The 12993-nt window shown below is 46.0% G+C and overlaps 1 protein-coding gene across 4 annotated transcripts in view; it reads right to left on the bottom strand.

The window, feature by feature from the left end:
• Positions 1-12993, bottom strand: part of Nr5a2 (nuclear receptor subfamily 5 group A member 2) — a 128616-nt gene that overhangs the window by 97020 nt on the left and 18603 nt on the right. For all 4 annotated transcript variants that reach the window (XM_075988114.1, XM_075988116.1, XM_075988115.1 and 1 more), the window contains one exon: positions 11129-11772. In XM_075988114.1, coding sequence (XP_075844229.1) covers positions 11129-11772 — 644 coding nt within the window. The remainder of the gene's footprint in view (positions 1-11128; positions 11773-12993) is intronic.

The raw sequence follows: 12993 nt of genomic DNA on the forward strand, positions 1-12993 counted from the left end.
ACTGCTTCTCTTATCCATCAGCCTCCTGAGAGTGCCTTCCTTCACACTCCACCAGAAAGGCCATAGAGCTAAGGGCGGGGCTAGACAAAAAAGGTGGTCCACCATCCTGCCATGCAGGATAACCACATCCCAGGGCCATGGGATCCTAAGGCAGAAAAGAGAAAGAATAGAGGAAGCTGCGGGGGAAGAGAGAAGACTCTGAAGGGCTAAGAGGAGAGTGCAGAGTAAGGCGGGTGACAGTCTAGACCAGAATCCCAAAGCCAACAGGGCTCCCACCCCCTGGCTGTCCAGGTTCATCTGGGGTGAGATGGCCTAGAATCAGGTTTTACTGTCAGACATCAGAGAAGTGGCCAGATGCTGGAGGAGGTGACGGACGGTCCATCCTTGTGTTTGACTGTGGGTGGCATTCTTGGGTTAGAGATGGATATCTCGAACATCAGGAGTGGTTTAAGCACCCAATTCCCATGTAGCCATTCTGCAAACAGATGCTGAGCTCCTGTGTGATCTACTTCCCAAGCTGCAGAAGAACAAGTCGGTGCGAAGCCATTCTTTTGTCATCCGGGAAATAAAAGGATCTCTTTCCCTTCACAGGTTCAGGGGGCAAAGTCCTTCAACAGTGCGTGACGGGGTGTCAAGCATGAGTCATGTTTGCTGGTTTCGCTAGCCTGCGACCCATGGATGCCGGGCGCACACAAGGATCCAGGAACTCCAACATGGGCAATCTCACCTCCCTATCCCTGAAGAGCTCACACTAGGAGACGTGCCACCGGCGAATCTGCCAGCAAAGGATGGCACATGCCTCAGAGTAAGCAAAGACACTAACTGCTATAAGCAAGCAGGCATGGAACCACTTCTAAGACACAAGCTGACGAAACCACGCCTGCAGACTATTCTGTAAGGAAATGGAACTGGCCCCCGGAGGCTGGAGAGGGCAGGCAAAGCCCACCCAGGTATTCACGAGTAGGAAGGACCACCACCCTGGTACTGCACACCTGGTGCCTTCTCTCTGTGCCTCCAGGTGTGGGCCAGTTTACACGTAAGGCTGTTTCCAGAACAGGCCTCTGCTCCCCATCAGACACTTGTCTGTTCTGAAGCAAGTTTAGTGTACGGGTCTATGTTCAATGTCCTACAATGGGCACCCTGAAGTAGAAGAAAAATTGTTTTAAAAAGCAATGAATTTCCATATCCCTGAGCCCACTTAGGAAAAGGAACCCTACGCAGGAGGAAGTATCAACGTCCAAGACCTATGTGCATAGGTGTGGGTGGTGGCAATGGTGACCGTTAGGAAGCACTCGACAGCTTGCAAAGGACTCCCCTTCTTCCCACACCTCCAAACTCATTCAGTAAGCCATGTTAACTTTAAGAACAAATTATGTGATTAAAAGGCCTGACTTAGCCGGGCAGTGGTGGCGCACGCCTTTAATCCCAGCACTTGGGAGGCAGAGGCAGGCGGATCTCTGTGAGTTCGAGACCAGCCTGGTCTACAGAGCTAGTTCCAGGACAGGCTCCAAAGCCACAGAGAAACCCTGTCTCGAAAAAAAAAAAAACAAAAAACAAAAAACAGACTCATTCAGTCAGCCATGTTAACTTTAAGAACAAATTATGTGATTAAAAGGCCTGACTTAGCCGGGCAGTGGTGGCACACGCCTTTAATCCCAGCACTTGGGAGGCAGAGGCAGGCGGATCTCTGTGAGTTCGAGACCAGCCTGGTCTACAAGAGCTAGTTCCAGGACAGGCTCCAAAACCACAGAGAAATCCTGTCTCGAAAAACCAAAAATAAAAAAAAAAAAAAAGGCCTGACTTATTTTTCAAAAACAAAGAAGTGAACGGTTTTTGGTTCGAGAGGGCATTCATTAGTTAAGACAGGGTTGTCACCACGAGCCCCAGTTTGTCTATGAACTTGTGATCTTCCTGCCTCAGGCTTCTGGGTGCTGACTTTGCAAGAAGGTGCCACCATACCCAGCTTGCATTTTGTTGATTTTTTTTAACTAAATAATTAGCTCCTATCACTACAAACTGGAAGTCTCAGAAGTGTGATGAGGAACAGAGATGTCCCCTCGAGAACAAGTATCTTTTTTTTAATATTTATTTTATTTATCATGTATACAATATTCTGTCTGTGTGTATGCCTACACGCCAGAAGAGGGCACCAGACCCCATTGCAGATGGTTGTGAGCCACCATGTGGTTGCTGGGAATTGAACTCAGGACCTTTGGAAGAACAGACAATGCTCTTAACCTCTGAGCCATCTTGTGTGTGAACTGTGACCCAGAATTTCTCGGTTTCTCTTTGAACAAAAAGAGATCATAGGAGCTTGGCATGGGAGGAGCCTGGCGAGGAAGAAGCCTGACGTGGGAGGAGCCTGGTGTGGGAGGAGCCTGGTGTGGGAGGAGCCTGGCGTGGTAGGCCAGGCTGAGATCCCAGCACTTGAGAGGAAGAGACAAGAGGACTGGGGGTTTAAGGCTGGCCTAAGCCACACAATGTTCAAGTCTGAGGCCAACCTGAGCTACCTGAGTCCCTGTGTGAAGAAACTAAAACAAAAAGACCCGTATGGTGTGTTGTACTGGCTTCACAGCAGGCGAAGGTCTATCAGCACAGGGTTCAGCTTACGGTGCGGACCCAATAAAAACCACTGTTCTTCACCACCTGACCCCAGGCAAACCATACTGTTCCCATCAGCCGCGGGCACACCCCTGACCTGACTTCTTCCTCTTAGATGTCTCAGCTGTGGCGCCCACCCTGATGCTCTCTCCCCAAACTCAACTAGATTACCAACAGACTTAGAATGGGAAGTTTGCTAGCTGTGTAAACCAAGCCAGTGTAAGGTAGGATACTAGCTTTAGAACAAGGGGATTTTCTTTTATTTTTTAAATGTTTATTTATTTATTTATTTATTATGTATATTCTGTCTACATGTATGCCTGCAGGCCAGAAGATGGCACCAGACCTCATTACAGATGGTTGTGAGCCACCTTGTGGTTGCTGAGATTCGAACTCAGAACTTTTGGAAGAATGCTCTTAACCGCTGAGCCATCTCTCCAACCCCCCCTTCTTTTATTTTTTTATGAGCACTGGTGTCTGACTTACATGCATCTCTCGGTGAGGGTGTCAGATACCATGGGACTGGAGTTACAGACAGTCATGAGCCACCATGTGGGTGCTGGAATTGAACCCCGTGTCCTCTGAAAGAACAGTCAGTGTTCTTAACTGCTGAGCCTGAGGACTCTTTTCTTAAATGCAAAATGCTGGTTTTCCAGGGAGGCTGTGTCTCCGTGGTTATGGCTACATGTGTTGTAATATGGCAGACACCAAGTTGAACAGGTTATTTAATCTTTCTGTTTTTGAGGGGATTTTTTGTTTTGTTTTGTTTTGTTTGAGACAGGGTCTCCCTGTATAGCCCTGGCTGTCCCGGAAGTCACTCTGCAGACCAGACAAACCTTTGAACTCACAGAGATCCACATGTACCACCACACATCTAACATCTAACCTTAATTCTATTTTAAAGTCTCAAAGAACCATGATAAGAAAAAATAAAAGATAAGGATGAGGTGAAAGAGGGACTGTTCACGTACCTGCATCCTGAGAATAATAAAGCCTAGGGAAGGGCTGGGAAATTATATTTTAATGAAAATGAGCTACTAAGGGATGGAAGCTTCAAGGTGCCCCTTTTGTTTTGTTTTGTTTGTGTGAGGCAAGGTCTTGCTATATATAGCAGGCCGGCCTAGAACTCACCACCCTGACTCAGTCTCCTTAGTGCTGGGGTTACAGATGTGAACCCTGACAGACTGTGAGGTTTTCACAGAAACCCTGAGGAAGACAGGTGTTGGGGTAGTGAGATGGCTCAACAGGTAAAAGGCACCTGCCATCAAAACAGACTACCAGTGTAGTCTGGGGACCCACATGGTGCGAGGAGAACCGACTCCCAGAAGCTGTTGACTTCCACATGTGTGCGCCCGCACACGTACACATGCACACACAAATAAAATAACTTTGAATCTTAAAACCCACACACATAGGTCAAGAATATTCCTCCCAGCTAAGCAGTAGTGACGAACGTCTTTAATCCTAGTACTTGGGAGGCAGAGGCAGGTGGATCTCTGAGTTGGAGGCCAGCCTGGTCTACTACAAGAGCTAGTTCCAGGAAAGGCTCCAAAGCTACAGAGAAACCCTGCCTCGAAAATAATAATAATAAAAGAATATTCCTCCCTACTGTCAGATGGGCATGTCCAACTACCCACCAATGAACTAACCAGAGCACAAACTACCCACGCAGGAAGTGGCGCCAAGCAGAGCTGATCCACCCAGTCTTCCAGTGAGCAAGTCTCTAGTGAGCCAAGGAGGAAATGCAGATAACAAGTTCTCATATATTCTCAAGTAAGTTTTATATTTACTCCCCCTCCCTCATCATCAGCAAGCGCACAGGATTCAGATCAGCCTGGAAGCTGGATACCAAAATGGAGCCCAAAGGCCGGGTACCAAACTGACTGGCTTACCCATTCTCCAGATTTACAAAGATGGAAGAAAACATCACTATCTACCCCTAGTGGAGGAAACCAGTCTCCCCATCGCCTTATAAATCTATGCGTGATGTATTTCTTTTATTGTGGCTTTTGTTTTATGATCAACTAGCAGTAGAAGGTTTAATTTGATTTGCTTTGAGAAATTTAGTAGCAGTATAAGATTAAAAGTTTCTTTCTTTGCTACCTTATTAATCTCTTTCTCAGATTAACTGTGCTGTACCCAAAGAAGCGAAACAAAGGTAGGTGAACTGTCTGCTGAAGGTTCTGGAAACGGGGTAAGTGAGCCTCAGCAGTGGAACTGGCCCAGCCATTCCTGGTTCCAATTGCCAGGCAAAGGCAGAAAGCCAATTGGGGGAGGGGAGGATGTTCGACAGGCTCATAGTCATCCATTCTCATTCTCTCTCTCTCTCTCTCTCTCTCTCTCTCTCTCTCTCTCTCTCTCTCTCTCTCTCTCTCTCGGGTGGAGCAGCTCCTTTAAAAAAGGATGAGGGATGGAGAGATGGCTCGCGCCATGATTGAGAGTACTTCCTGCTTTTTTTTTTTTTTTTTTTTTTTGGCTTTTCCAGACATGGTTTCTCTGTAGCTTTGGAGCCTGTCCTGGAACTAGCAACTAGCTCTAGTAGATCAGGCTGACTTCAAACTCAGAGATCCACCTGCCTCTGCCTCCCGAGTGCTGGGATTAAAGGCATGTGACACCACCACCCGGCGCTTCCTGCTCTTAGAGAGGACTCAAGTTCCATTCCCCATTCACAATCAGCTGTTATTCCACCTCTAGAGCCTTCTGGGTTGAGAGCAACTGTACTTGAACGCTTACACCCTCACACATACACACACATGACCATACATGATTAAAAATAAAACGAATCCTTTAAAAAAGTTTTGAAAATTGAGGCAGATGCAATACAAGTATATTGGTTGGGAAAGATGAACTGTGGCCTGGTGGCATATAGCTTTAATCTCAGCAGAGGGAGATTGGGAGTCAGAGACAGGTGAATCTCTGGGGCTGAGGCCAGTCTGGTCTCCATAGAGAATCCCAAGCCAGTGAGGGCTACATAATAAGACCCCCATCTCAAAAAAAAAAAAAGAGAGAAAGGAAAAATAAATGTTAAAAATAAATGTGACTCTGCTTAGAAATTCTGTAATGGATCAGAGAAAGAGAAATCCTGCCCCCCTCCTCTGCTGTTTTGATTTCCAGAAAACCACACTTAAGAGCTGGCTTCAACATGACTGAATTCCTTTGACACAAACTCCCCAAGTCTCTGAGACCTATTTTCCACAGAAATGCTAGTTACGAGTTTCAGTCAGGATTAATTTAGACTTTTTTTATTCCTACATGTATCAGAATCATTCATGGAGGGGAAGGTCTTCTGTATCCATTCCCAGAACCCTCTGAGGACATCTGGTCTCATTAAAAGATCAAATAGATACTCCAGATTCGTTAGTTGTTTAACAAAGTGGGAATCATTTTCTCACTGTACCGATGCTTGTGAGATAGATATTCCAGTCACAGGTGATGCAGAACAGAGGGAAATGGACCCGCCTTCTCCTTCCCTCGCGAGGAGGTCTCTTTCCAGCAGGATGGGGCGGTTAAGTCCATCCTGAACACAAGTTCAGAGGGCCAGAGGCTTATGTCCCTTACGGCTGGCATTGACCTGGATTTCAGTCCTGGTTCTCCTTCCACCCATCTTTTCTGGCAGAAGGAGCACACACTGCACATGCTGAGAGCACAGGCCTGCATCAGGACTGGCCTTCTGGCCAGCACGAGCGTGCTCGCGGGGACCTGAGTGTCTGGAAGGGAGGGCTTAGTGAGGTTGTGTAAAGCCCAGAAGAAGCACTAGCTGGTAGATCTACACGAAATGGCTCCCCAGTGGCTGAAAAGAATTATTGAGGCTTTCTAAAGTGACTCATTCCCTCTCCGGGGTCATCTGGGCTCAGGGAAAACCTGTCTTGCTGATTATTAGTAATTTAATGGTGGTGGTGATGGACTTCTGATAACCCAGAGATCCGCTTTAGCTTTACCGGCAGAAGTCTGTGGTCTGGGAGTCAAAGGTCAGAGCTTGTGTGTATGTGTCTGTTGTCTGTCTGCTTGTCTCTTTCGGTTTCTGTCCCTGTCTCTGCCTCTTTCCTCTCTCTCTCTCTCCCCCCTCTCCTGTGTGTACTAGGGAGGAGGACACACAGAAAGTCTACTTCTCTGACCCTGAGTCTCGGTCTTGCCTTCACCAGGGGCAAACAACACTCTCTGGAAAGACAGTCCAGCAGATAAAGTGTTTGCTTCTGACCCCTCCCGAGAACCCAGGTGAAAGACTGAGTGGATGAGACGGCCAACCTGCCATCACTGTGCAGGGGGAAGAGACAGAAAATGTGGCACTGGCTGGCAGTGAGACTCCCTGCTTTTGCACTGGATTCCGGGAAAACCCTGCCTGGATACAGAAGCTGCAGAGTGGAGAATGATAAGGCATTGGACCACAAACCCTGGCCACCACACGTGCAACAGGCACGCGTGTGGACATGCACACGTGTGAACACAAACACACACATGCACAACCATGCACACATTAAAAGAGACAGAGAGGGACAGTGGGTGCCACCTGATTCTCACCAGCGTTGGCTCTGAAAACCTAGGCAAACTCTCTCTAGGCAATGCGGACTGTGGATTCTACTTGGGCTTTTTCAAAAGTGACAAGGGGCACTAATTTTTCTACTCAGGTGCCACTGTTTAGGATGATGGAGACCAAAGCTGTTCTTTGAGAATGAAAACCAGGCCAGCAGAGGCCATCAAGTGTCCACTTGATCCTTCCCCTTCTTTTCCTATTGTGCCCTTCAAGCCCCCCTTTTGTCATGGGTCGATTCCCGCATGATGCTTTGTGACTGGACCCCTTTTCACATATACCTTCCAGGTAGGAAGCAAGCTCGAAACTACCCACCGGCCCTTCTGTTCCCCTAAATAGAGTCTGTCTTCTCTCCTTCTGACATGGTGGGAAGTGTAGCTGTGCGTGTGATCAAGGGGTGGTTGGCAAAACTGCCTTATTATCCTATTATTTCCAGGAGCTTTCTCTGGGGGGCAGGGGTGTAAGCAATCTGTTCCCTAAGTGTATCACTTGATGGGCCATTTACTGTGACAGTACCAAGAAAACAAGAGCCTGGAGGGGACCATACATTTCCCCAAATGAGACTTAAAAGTCACAACTTCAGGAGAAAGAAAGAAAGAAAGAAAGAAAGAAAGAAAGAAAGAAAGAAAGAAAGAAAGAAAGAAAGAAAGAAAGACAGACAGACAAACAGACTTGGACTACAGGCTTTAGGCGTATCTTCGAGCCCATGCCAGGAAGAAGCCAGTTTGAGATGGCAGTGACAGGGAGGTGACCGCCAGTGGATGAACCACAAAACCTTCCCTGGAGCAATGCTTCTCCAACTGCAGGTCAAGAGTGATTACTGGGTCATGAAATCAATTTAGTGGGTCATGACCAGAATAAAAAGCAAAACAAAACATGAAATAAATGAGATGGGAGAAGAACAGAGGGTCCTAGAGTGAGTGTGACATGGGGGTCACAGAGCAGCGTGTGGCACCTCGCCTCCAGGGATGAGTGTGTGCGTGAGTTTGTGCAAGGTGTGTTTGGTATACCATGTTCCAATGTATAATGTATTTCCTACTGAGGGTCAAACGTTAATAGTTTTGAAACTGCGCGCGCGCACAAACACACAGGTACACACACCCGCATTCCCAAGGACCTGCTCTGGTTGTTTGTTTTGTTTTGGAGATAAGGTTTCTTCCCAGTAGCTTTGGAGCCTGTCCTAAAGTCACTGTGTAGAACAAGATCTGCCTGCCTCTGCCTGGGATTAAAGGCGTGTGCCACCACTGCCTGACCTGTTCTGTTTTTTTGTTTGTTTGTTTGTTTGTTTTTTTGGTTTTTCAAGACAGGGTTCTCTGTGGCTTTGGAGCCTGTCCTGGAACTAGCTCTTGTAGACCAGGCTGGTCTCGAACTCACAGAGATCCGCCTGTCTCTTCCTCGCAAGTGCAGGGATTAAAGGCGTGCGCCACCACCGCCCGGCTTTTTTTTTTTTTTGACAAAGTAAATTTATACACAAGCAGAAGAAATCCTCCTCTCTTAATCTTTGATTAAGCCATCCTGAAGTTATCGAGTTCTACTTTTTGTTCTCTGAAAAACACTTAAGCTGAGTGGGTCCTGGTTTTCTATCCCCTGGGGGATTTTCCCAGCCCTCACAGACACCCTGGTGTTTGTACATTTTTACTTCCCTTTTTCAGTTTATTTCCTATGATGACAGCCGGCCAAGCGCATTAAACAATAGTGTAAAGATGTCAATGCCCCATTCCAAACCAAGACGTTGATATTTCAGGCACATTGAAGCCCCATGCCATTGGAAAGAATCAATTGCACTCCAGAATTTAGCTGCGAGGAAGGACATTTGAAAAATGACGACTTTCCCGGCATCCCTGATGGCTAGCCTCATTCACTGACTAACCTTTTCTTTTGTATATATATTTATACACATGATCATAATTAATACACATAATTATTCCACTGCTGATTGTTAAAACATACATCTCTTCAGCTGTGTTTCTTAAAGAACTTTGCTGTTCTTTCTTGTTTTGAGTTGAAACAGGGTCTCATTCTGTAACCCCAGGCTGGCCTTGAACTCACTGCAAGCCCCCTACCTCAACCTTTTGGTTATTGGGATCACAAGAATATGCATCCATACCAGGTTGATTTTTGTTTTTCCTTTAAGGAATTCCATACAAATATTATTTACAAAATTGTTAGAAATGTTAGGAAGAGGTATCTTTATCTCATCCAACCTCATACTTATACAACTAACTTGCTACTTGGCTATTTTATGGGTTGCTTTGGTTATTCATTACAATACAATCATACCATCCAGTAACACTTGATTCATACTGTTTCCCAGTGCCATGTTAATAATGTAAGATTGAATATAAGACTGTTAGACCAAGACTGAGCCTTTTATCAAACAACTATGATAAAGACAGTACCCCTCACTGTGCCTGCAGTATGTCAGACCTGCAGGGCTCAGCGCCTTTTGCATGCATTCATGTCCCTCCTTGCAGAACCACCTCAACACAAGCATCGCCCATGTAGTCTTATAGGCGAGAGCACCAAGACTTGGCAACGCCCGATCCCTGCCCGTGGCAGACACAGCTATAGACCCAGAAGACGTCATTCAGCTGGAGTCCACCTAATTGCTCCTACTCTGCTTTCCTCGTTTATTTACACCACTTCACCTTCCAGTTGCTGGCAAAAACACTTTCAGTTTTAAGTAGCTCATCGGTCCTCTTAGGGACATGGCTATGAATATAAAAGCACTCAGAATATGAAAGTGTCTGGGTTTTGCTTTTTAAATAAAGGATGCTCTGTCACAGAGTGCGTCTCTACACTACTCTGAGAGCACCTGGCCTTATCATGCTTGCTCAGAGCTTTCTGTTTGCTCTCTGTGGCCAGGTCGTGTCACCCTCAGCCACCTTTCTGGGGAGCAATAAAGGGCAGGAGAATAAAGGGCAGGGTGCACCGCTGCAGCATGCTGGTGGCATTTTTGTTTCCACCCACATACATGCCGGTGCTGCAAGACTTCTACGACAAACATCATTTCCCCCAGCACACAGCTTCATGGTTCCCTACCCCTCAGCCTGCACAACCCATTTTAACAGTAAGCCTTTGGGTTGAAAGTCTCCATCACGCTGGGTATCAGAAGCCATAGACACTGCTCATCACCTCCCCCACCATGACAGCAGAAGCACAACGTTGATTTTTTTTTATAATGAAAAGGCCTGAGAAAAATCAAAGTTAGGATTTTGCTTACGTCGGGAATGGAATGATTAGTAACAAAATGTGGCTTGGTCATCACTCAGATTCCAAACTCCTAAATAACTTTCCTGTATTAATTCAGTTTTAAGTTTCAGGAAATAAAATAATTATGGAGTTAAACAGAGATCCTTATGCAAACAACTGCCGTGTTTACAACGTCCCAATCCATTTGCTGAAACCACAGAGATTTGCAAGAAACCCAGCAGACAAACACTCACCATTGGCTTACTCCCTATGCAATAGCAGTGAGCATCCTACTGGCATCTGCTCGGAAAACAATGCTTTTACCACCCTAATGTCAAGGCAAACAAACAATAAATGCCTATTTGATTCTATAAACCAGTGGTATCGTTTGCACTTTGCAGGACCCGAGCAGTTAAATACAGGCATTTTTCTCCTTTGAAAAGAAACCTTCAAGATGACATCATTATAAGATGGTTTGTGACTTGACCGTTTTTTTTAAAAAATGAGTTTAGTAGCTGTTTCATGTTATATTTGGAGGGAAACAACCCATCTCTTTGAGTTAAAAGCGTTGAGTGCATTATGCTATATGGAAACAAAACTACTTAAATGTCACGTTAAACACCATACCCCAATTGGGAGCTACACAGAACGAAAGCCCTATCGAGTCAAGCTATAGTAACCCTGCAGTAATGGTCATAAAACGCTCTCTTCCTTAAGTCATATACACAAAAGGAAAACGTATTCTAAGCACCGAGAGCATAAGGAACGGTCAGAACGGTCAGGAGGGTAGGTCGTGACTTGGCATACCTTTAGTTCCCTGAAGAAGATACTACTCCTGGCCCACTCAACGATGGTGAAGAGTGTCTGGTCCGCCATTTTGCACATAAGCCCAAACGTGTTCAGTTTTTCGTGCTTGCCTCGGTTTGCCTGCTCTTGCTGTAAGAAACTCGAGATTTTCACTTGAATTTGAGGCTCCTCTCGTTCACACTTCAAAAGTTCCAGTATCAGGTGTGGAATGCTGGCTGGCGAGCTGGTCTGGTAACCATCCATGTAGGGGTAACCCATCATTGACTCCGGCGAGCTGGTGTAGGGATCTGGGTACTCGGACTTGATGGCCCGGCTAGGAAAGTGACCATATGGTTGGTAACCTTGCAGGCTGCCATGGGGAGGCATTGCCATGCTAATGGGAGACGTGACAAAGGGACTCCTGTCATAGTCTGTGGGAGGCAAGGCAGCATGGTTCAGAGGTAGGCCTTTAGTAGAATGCATGTTTTGGATTGCTGAGGAGATGGTCAGATCCGAGGGCATCGCTTGGATCACCTGAGACATGGCTTCCAGCTTAAGTCCATTGGCTCGAATGAGGGCTTTCTTCTGTTGCTTTAGGGCCCTGTCTCTCTTGTACATTGGCCCAAACTTATTTCTGCCTCCTCGCATGCGGTCAGCTCTTACGGCTATTGACAGAGGAGAAAGGAAGGGTATATAAGAGGGAGTTAGTAGCATTCTGCAAGATCTCTAGGCATTTCAAAACATTGATAATTCATAGGAAGTGAATTGTATGTGTGTGCCTGTGTGTGTGTATGTGTTTCGAGAGAGGGTTTCTCTATAGCTTTGGTACCCGTCCTGGAACTAGCTCTCATAGTCCAGGCTGGCCTTGACTCAAAGATCCGCCTCCCAGTGCCTCCTGAGTGTGGGGATTTAAGGCGTGTGCCACCACCACCCTGCTAAAAAACCAAGATATTCCAAGAAAAAAAAATGTCTTCTGACAAATTCTTTCCTTTAAGTGGGTTTTGTTATCAAAAAACATATTTTGGGTAACCAAGAAAGTATTAGTCCATTGTGGACTAAAAGGTTTCACAACAGATTTTTAATATTCATGGGGGGCGGGCAGGTTCCTTTCTGGGTGGGCCAGTTTCTAGTATGCAAGCTACGTCATGGCTTCTCCTGGAAGCCAAATTATATACCTGCTGTATATCTGGGTGGCTTTGTGTGCATGGCACAAGGACCATTTTTCTTTTTCTTTCTTTGTTTTAAAGAAGAGAATAAGCCCATTCTCGGTTAAGTAGTTTTTCGCCCAGCATCTTCTTCCTGCCTTGTGATTTTTGGATACTTTGTTACAAAAGTTAGTTAGGGCGAGGCTCTTGGAAAACCCCTTTCACCTGGACTTGATGAGACCACCTCAGAAAACCACCAGCCCCGCTTTGAATTTAAGTGGGATTGGTCAGAAGGACAAACAAAGTCATTCCAGAGTTGTCCAGGGGCTCTGCTGAGCCACAGTGGTGTGGCCGTCCGTAGAGCTCTCTAGGTCCACCACAGTGGCCAGCGGTGACTGGACAGAACCCAGCAACCTTTCACAGTCTGGGACACGTTGAGACTGCTGGAGGTCAAGTTGAGCTTTTTAACCTTAGGATAAGCATTCACACTAAAAATTTATTGTGAATTCTAAGTACCCACAATTCTACACTGGGTCCTAAGAGTTCTCCAATGAGATAATTTATCAAACATTTTGCTCTTCTATGGCTATGATTGGCAACTCACACACAATTAGCGCAGCGAAATATTGAGGCTAAAAACACACAATCTCTTTTCTTTCACTGAAAAATCAAGTGATATTGGATGAAATGACATCATTTGAGTTTCAGCATTCCATCTTCTGCTCTTGTAGTTAACATCTG

Source organism: Microtus pennsylvanicus, chromosome 10 (genome assembly GCF_037038515.1).
Source record: "Microtus pennsylvanicus isolate mMicPen1 chromosome 10, mMicPen1.hap1, whole genome shotgun sequence".
In the NCBI taxonomy this organism is placed as follows: domain Eukaryota; kingdom Metazoa; phylum Chordata; class Mammalia; order Rodentia; family Cricetidae; genus Microtus; species Microtus pennsylvanicus.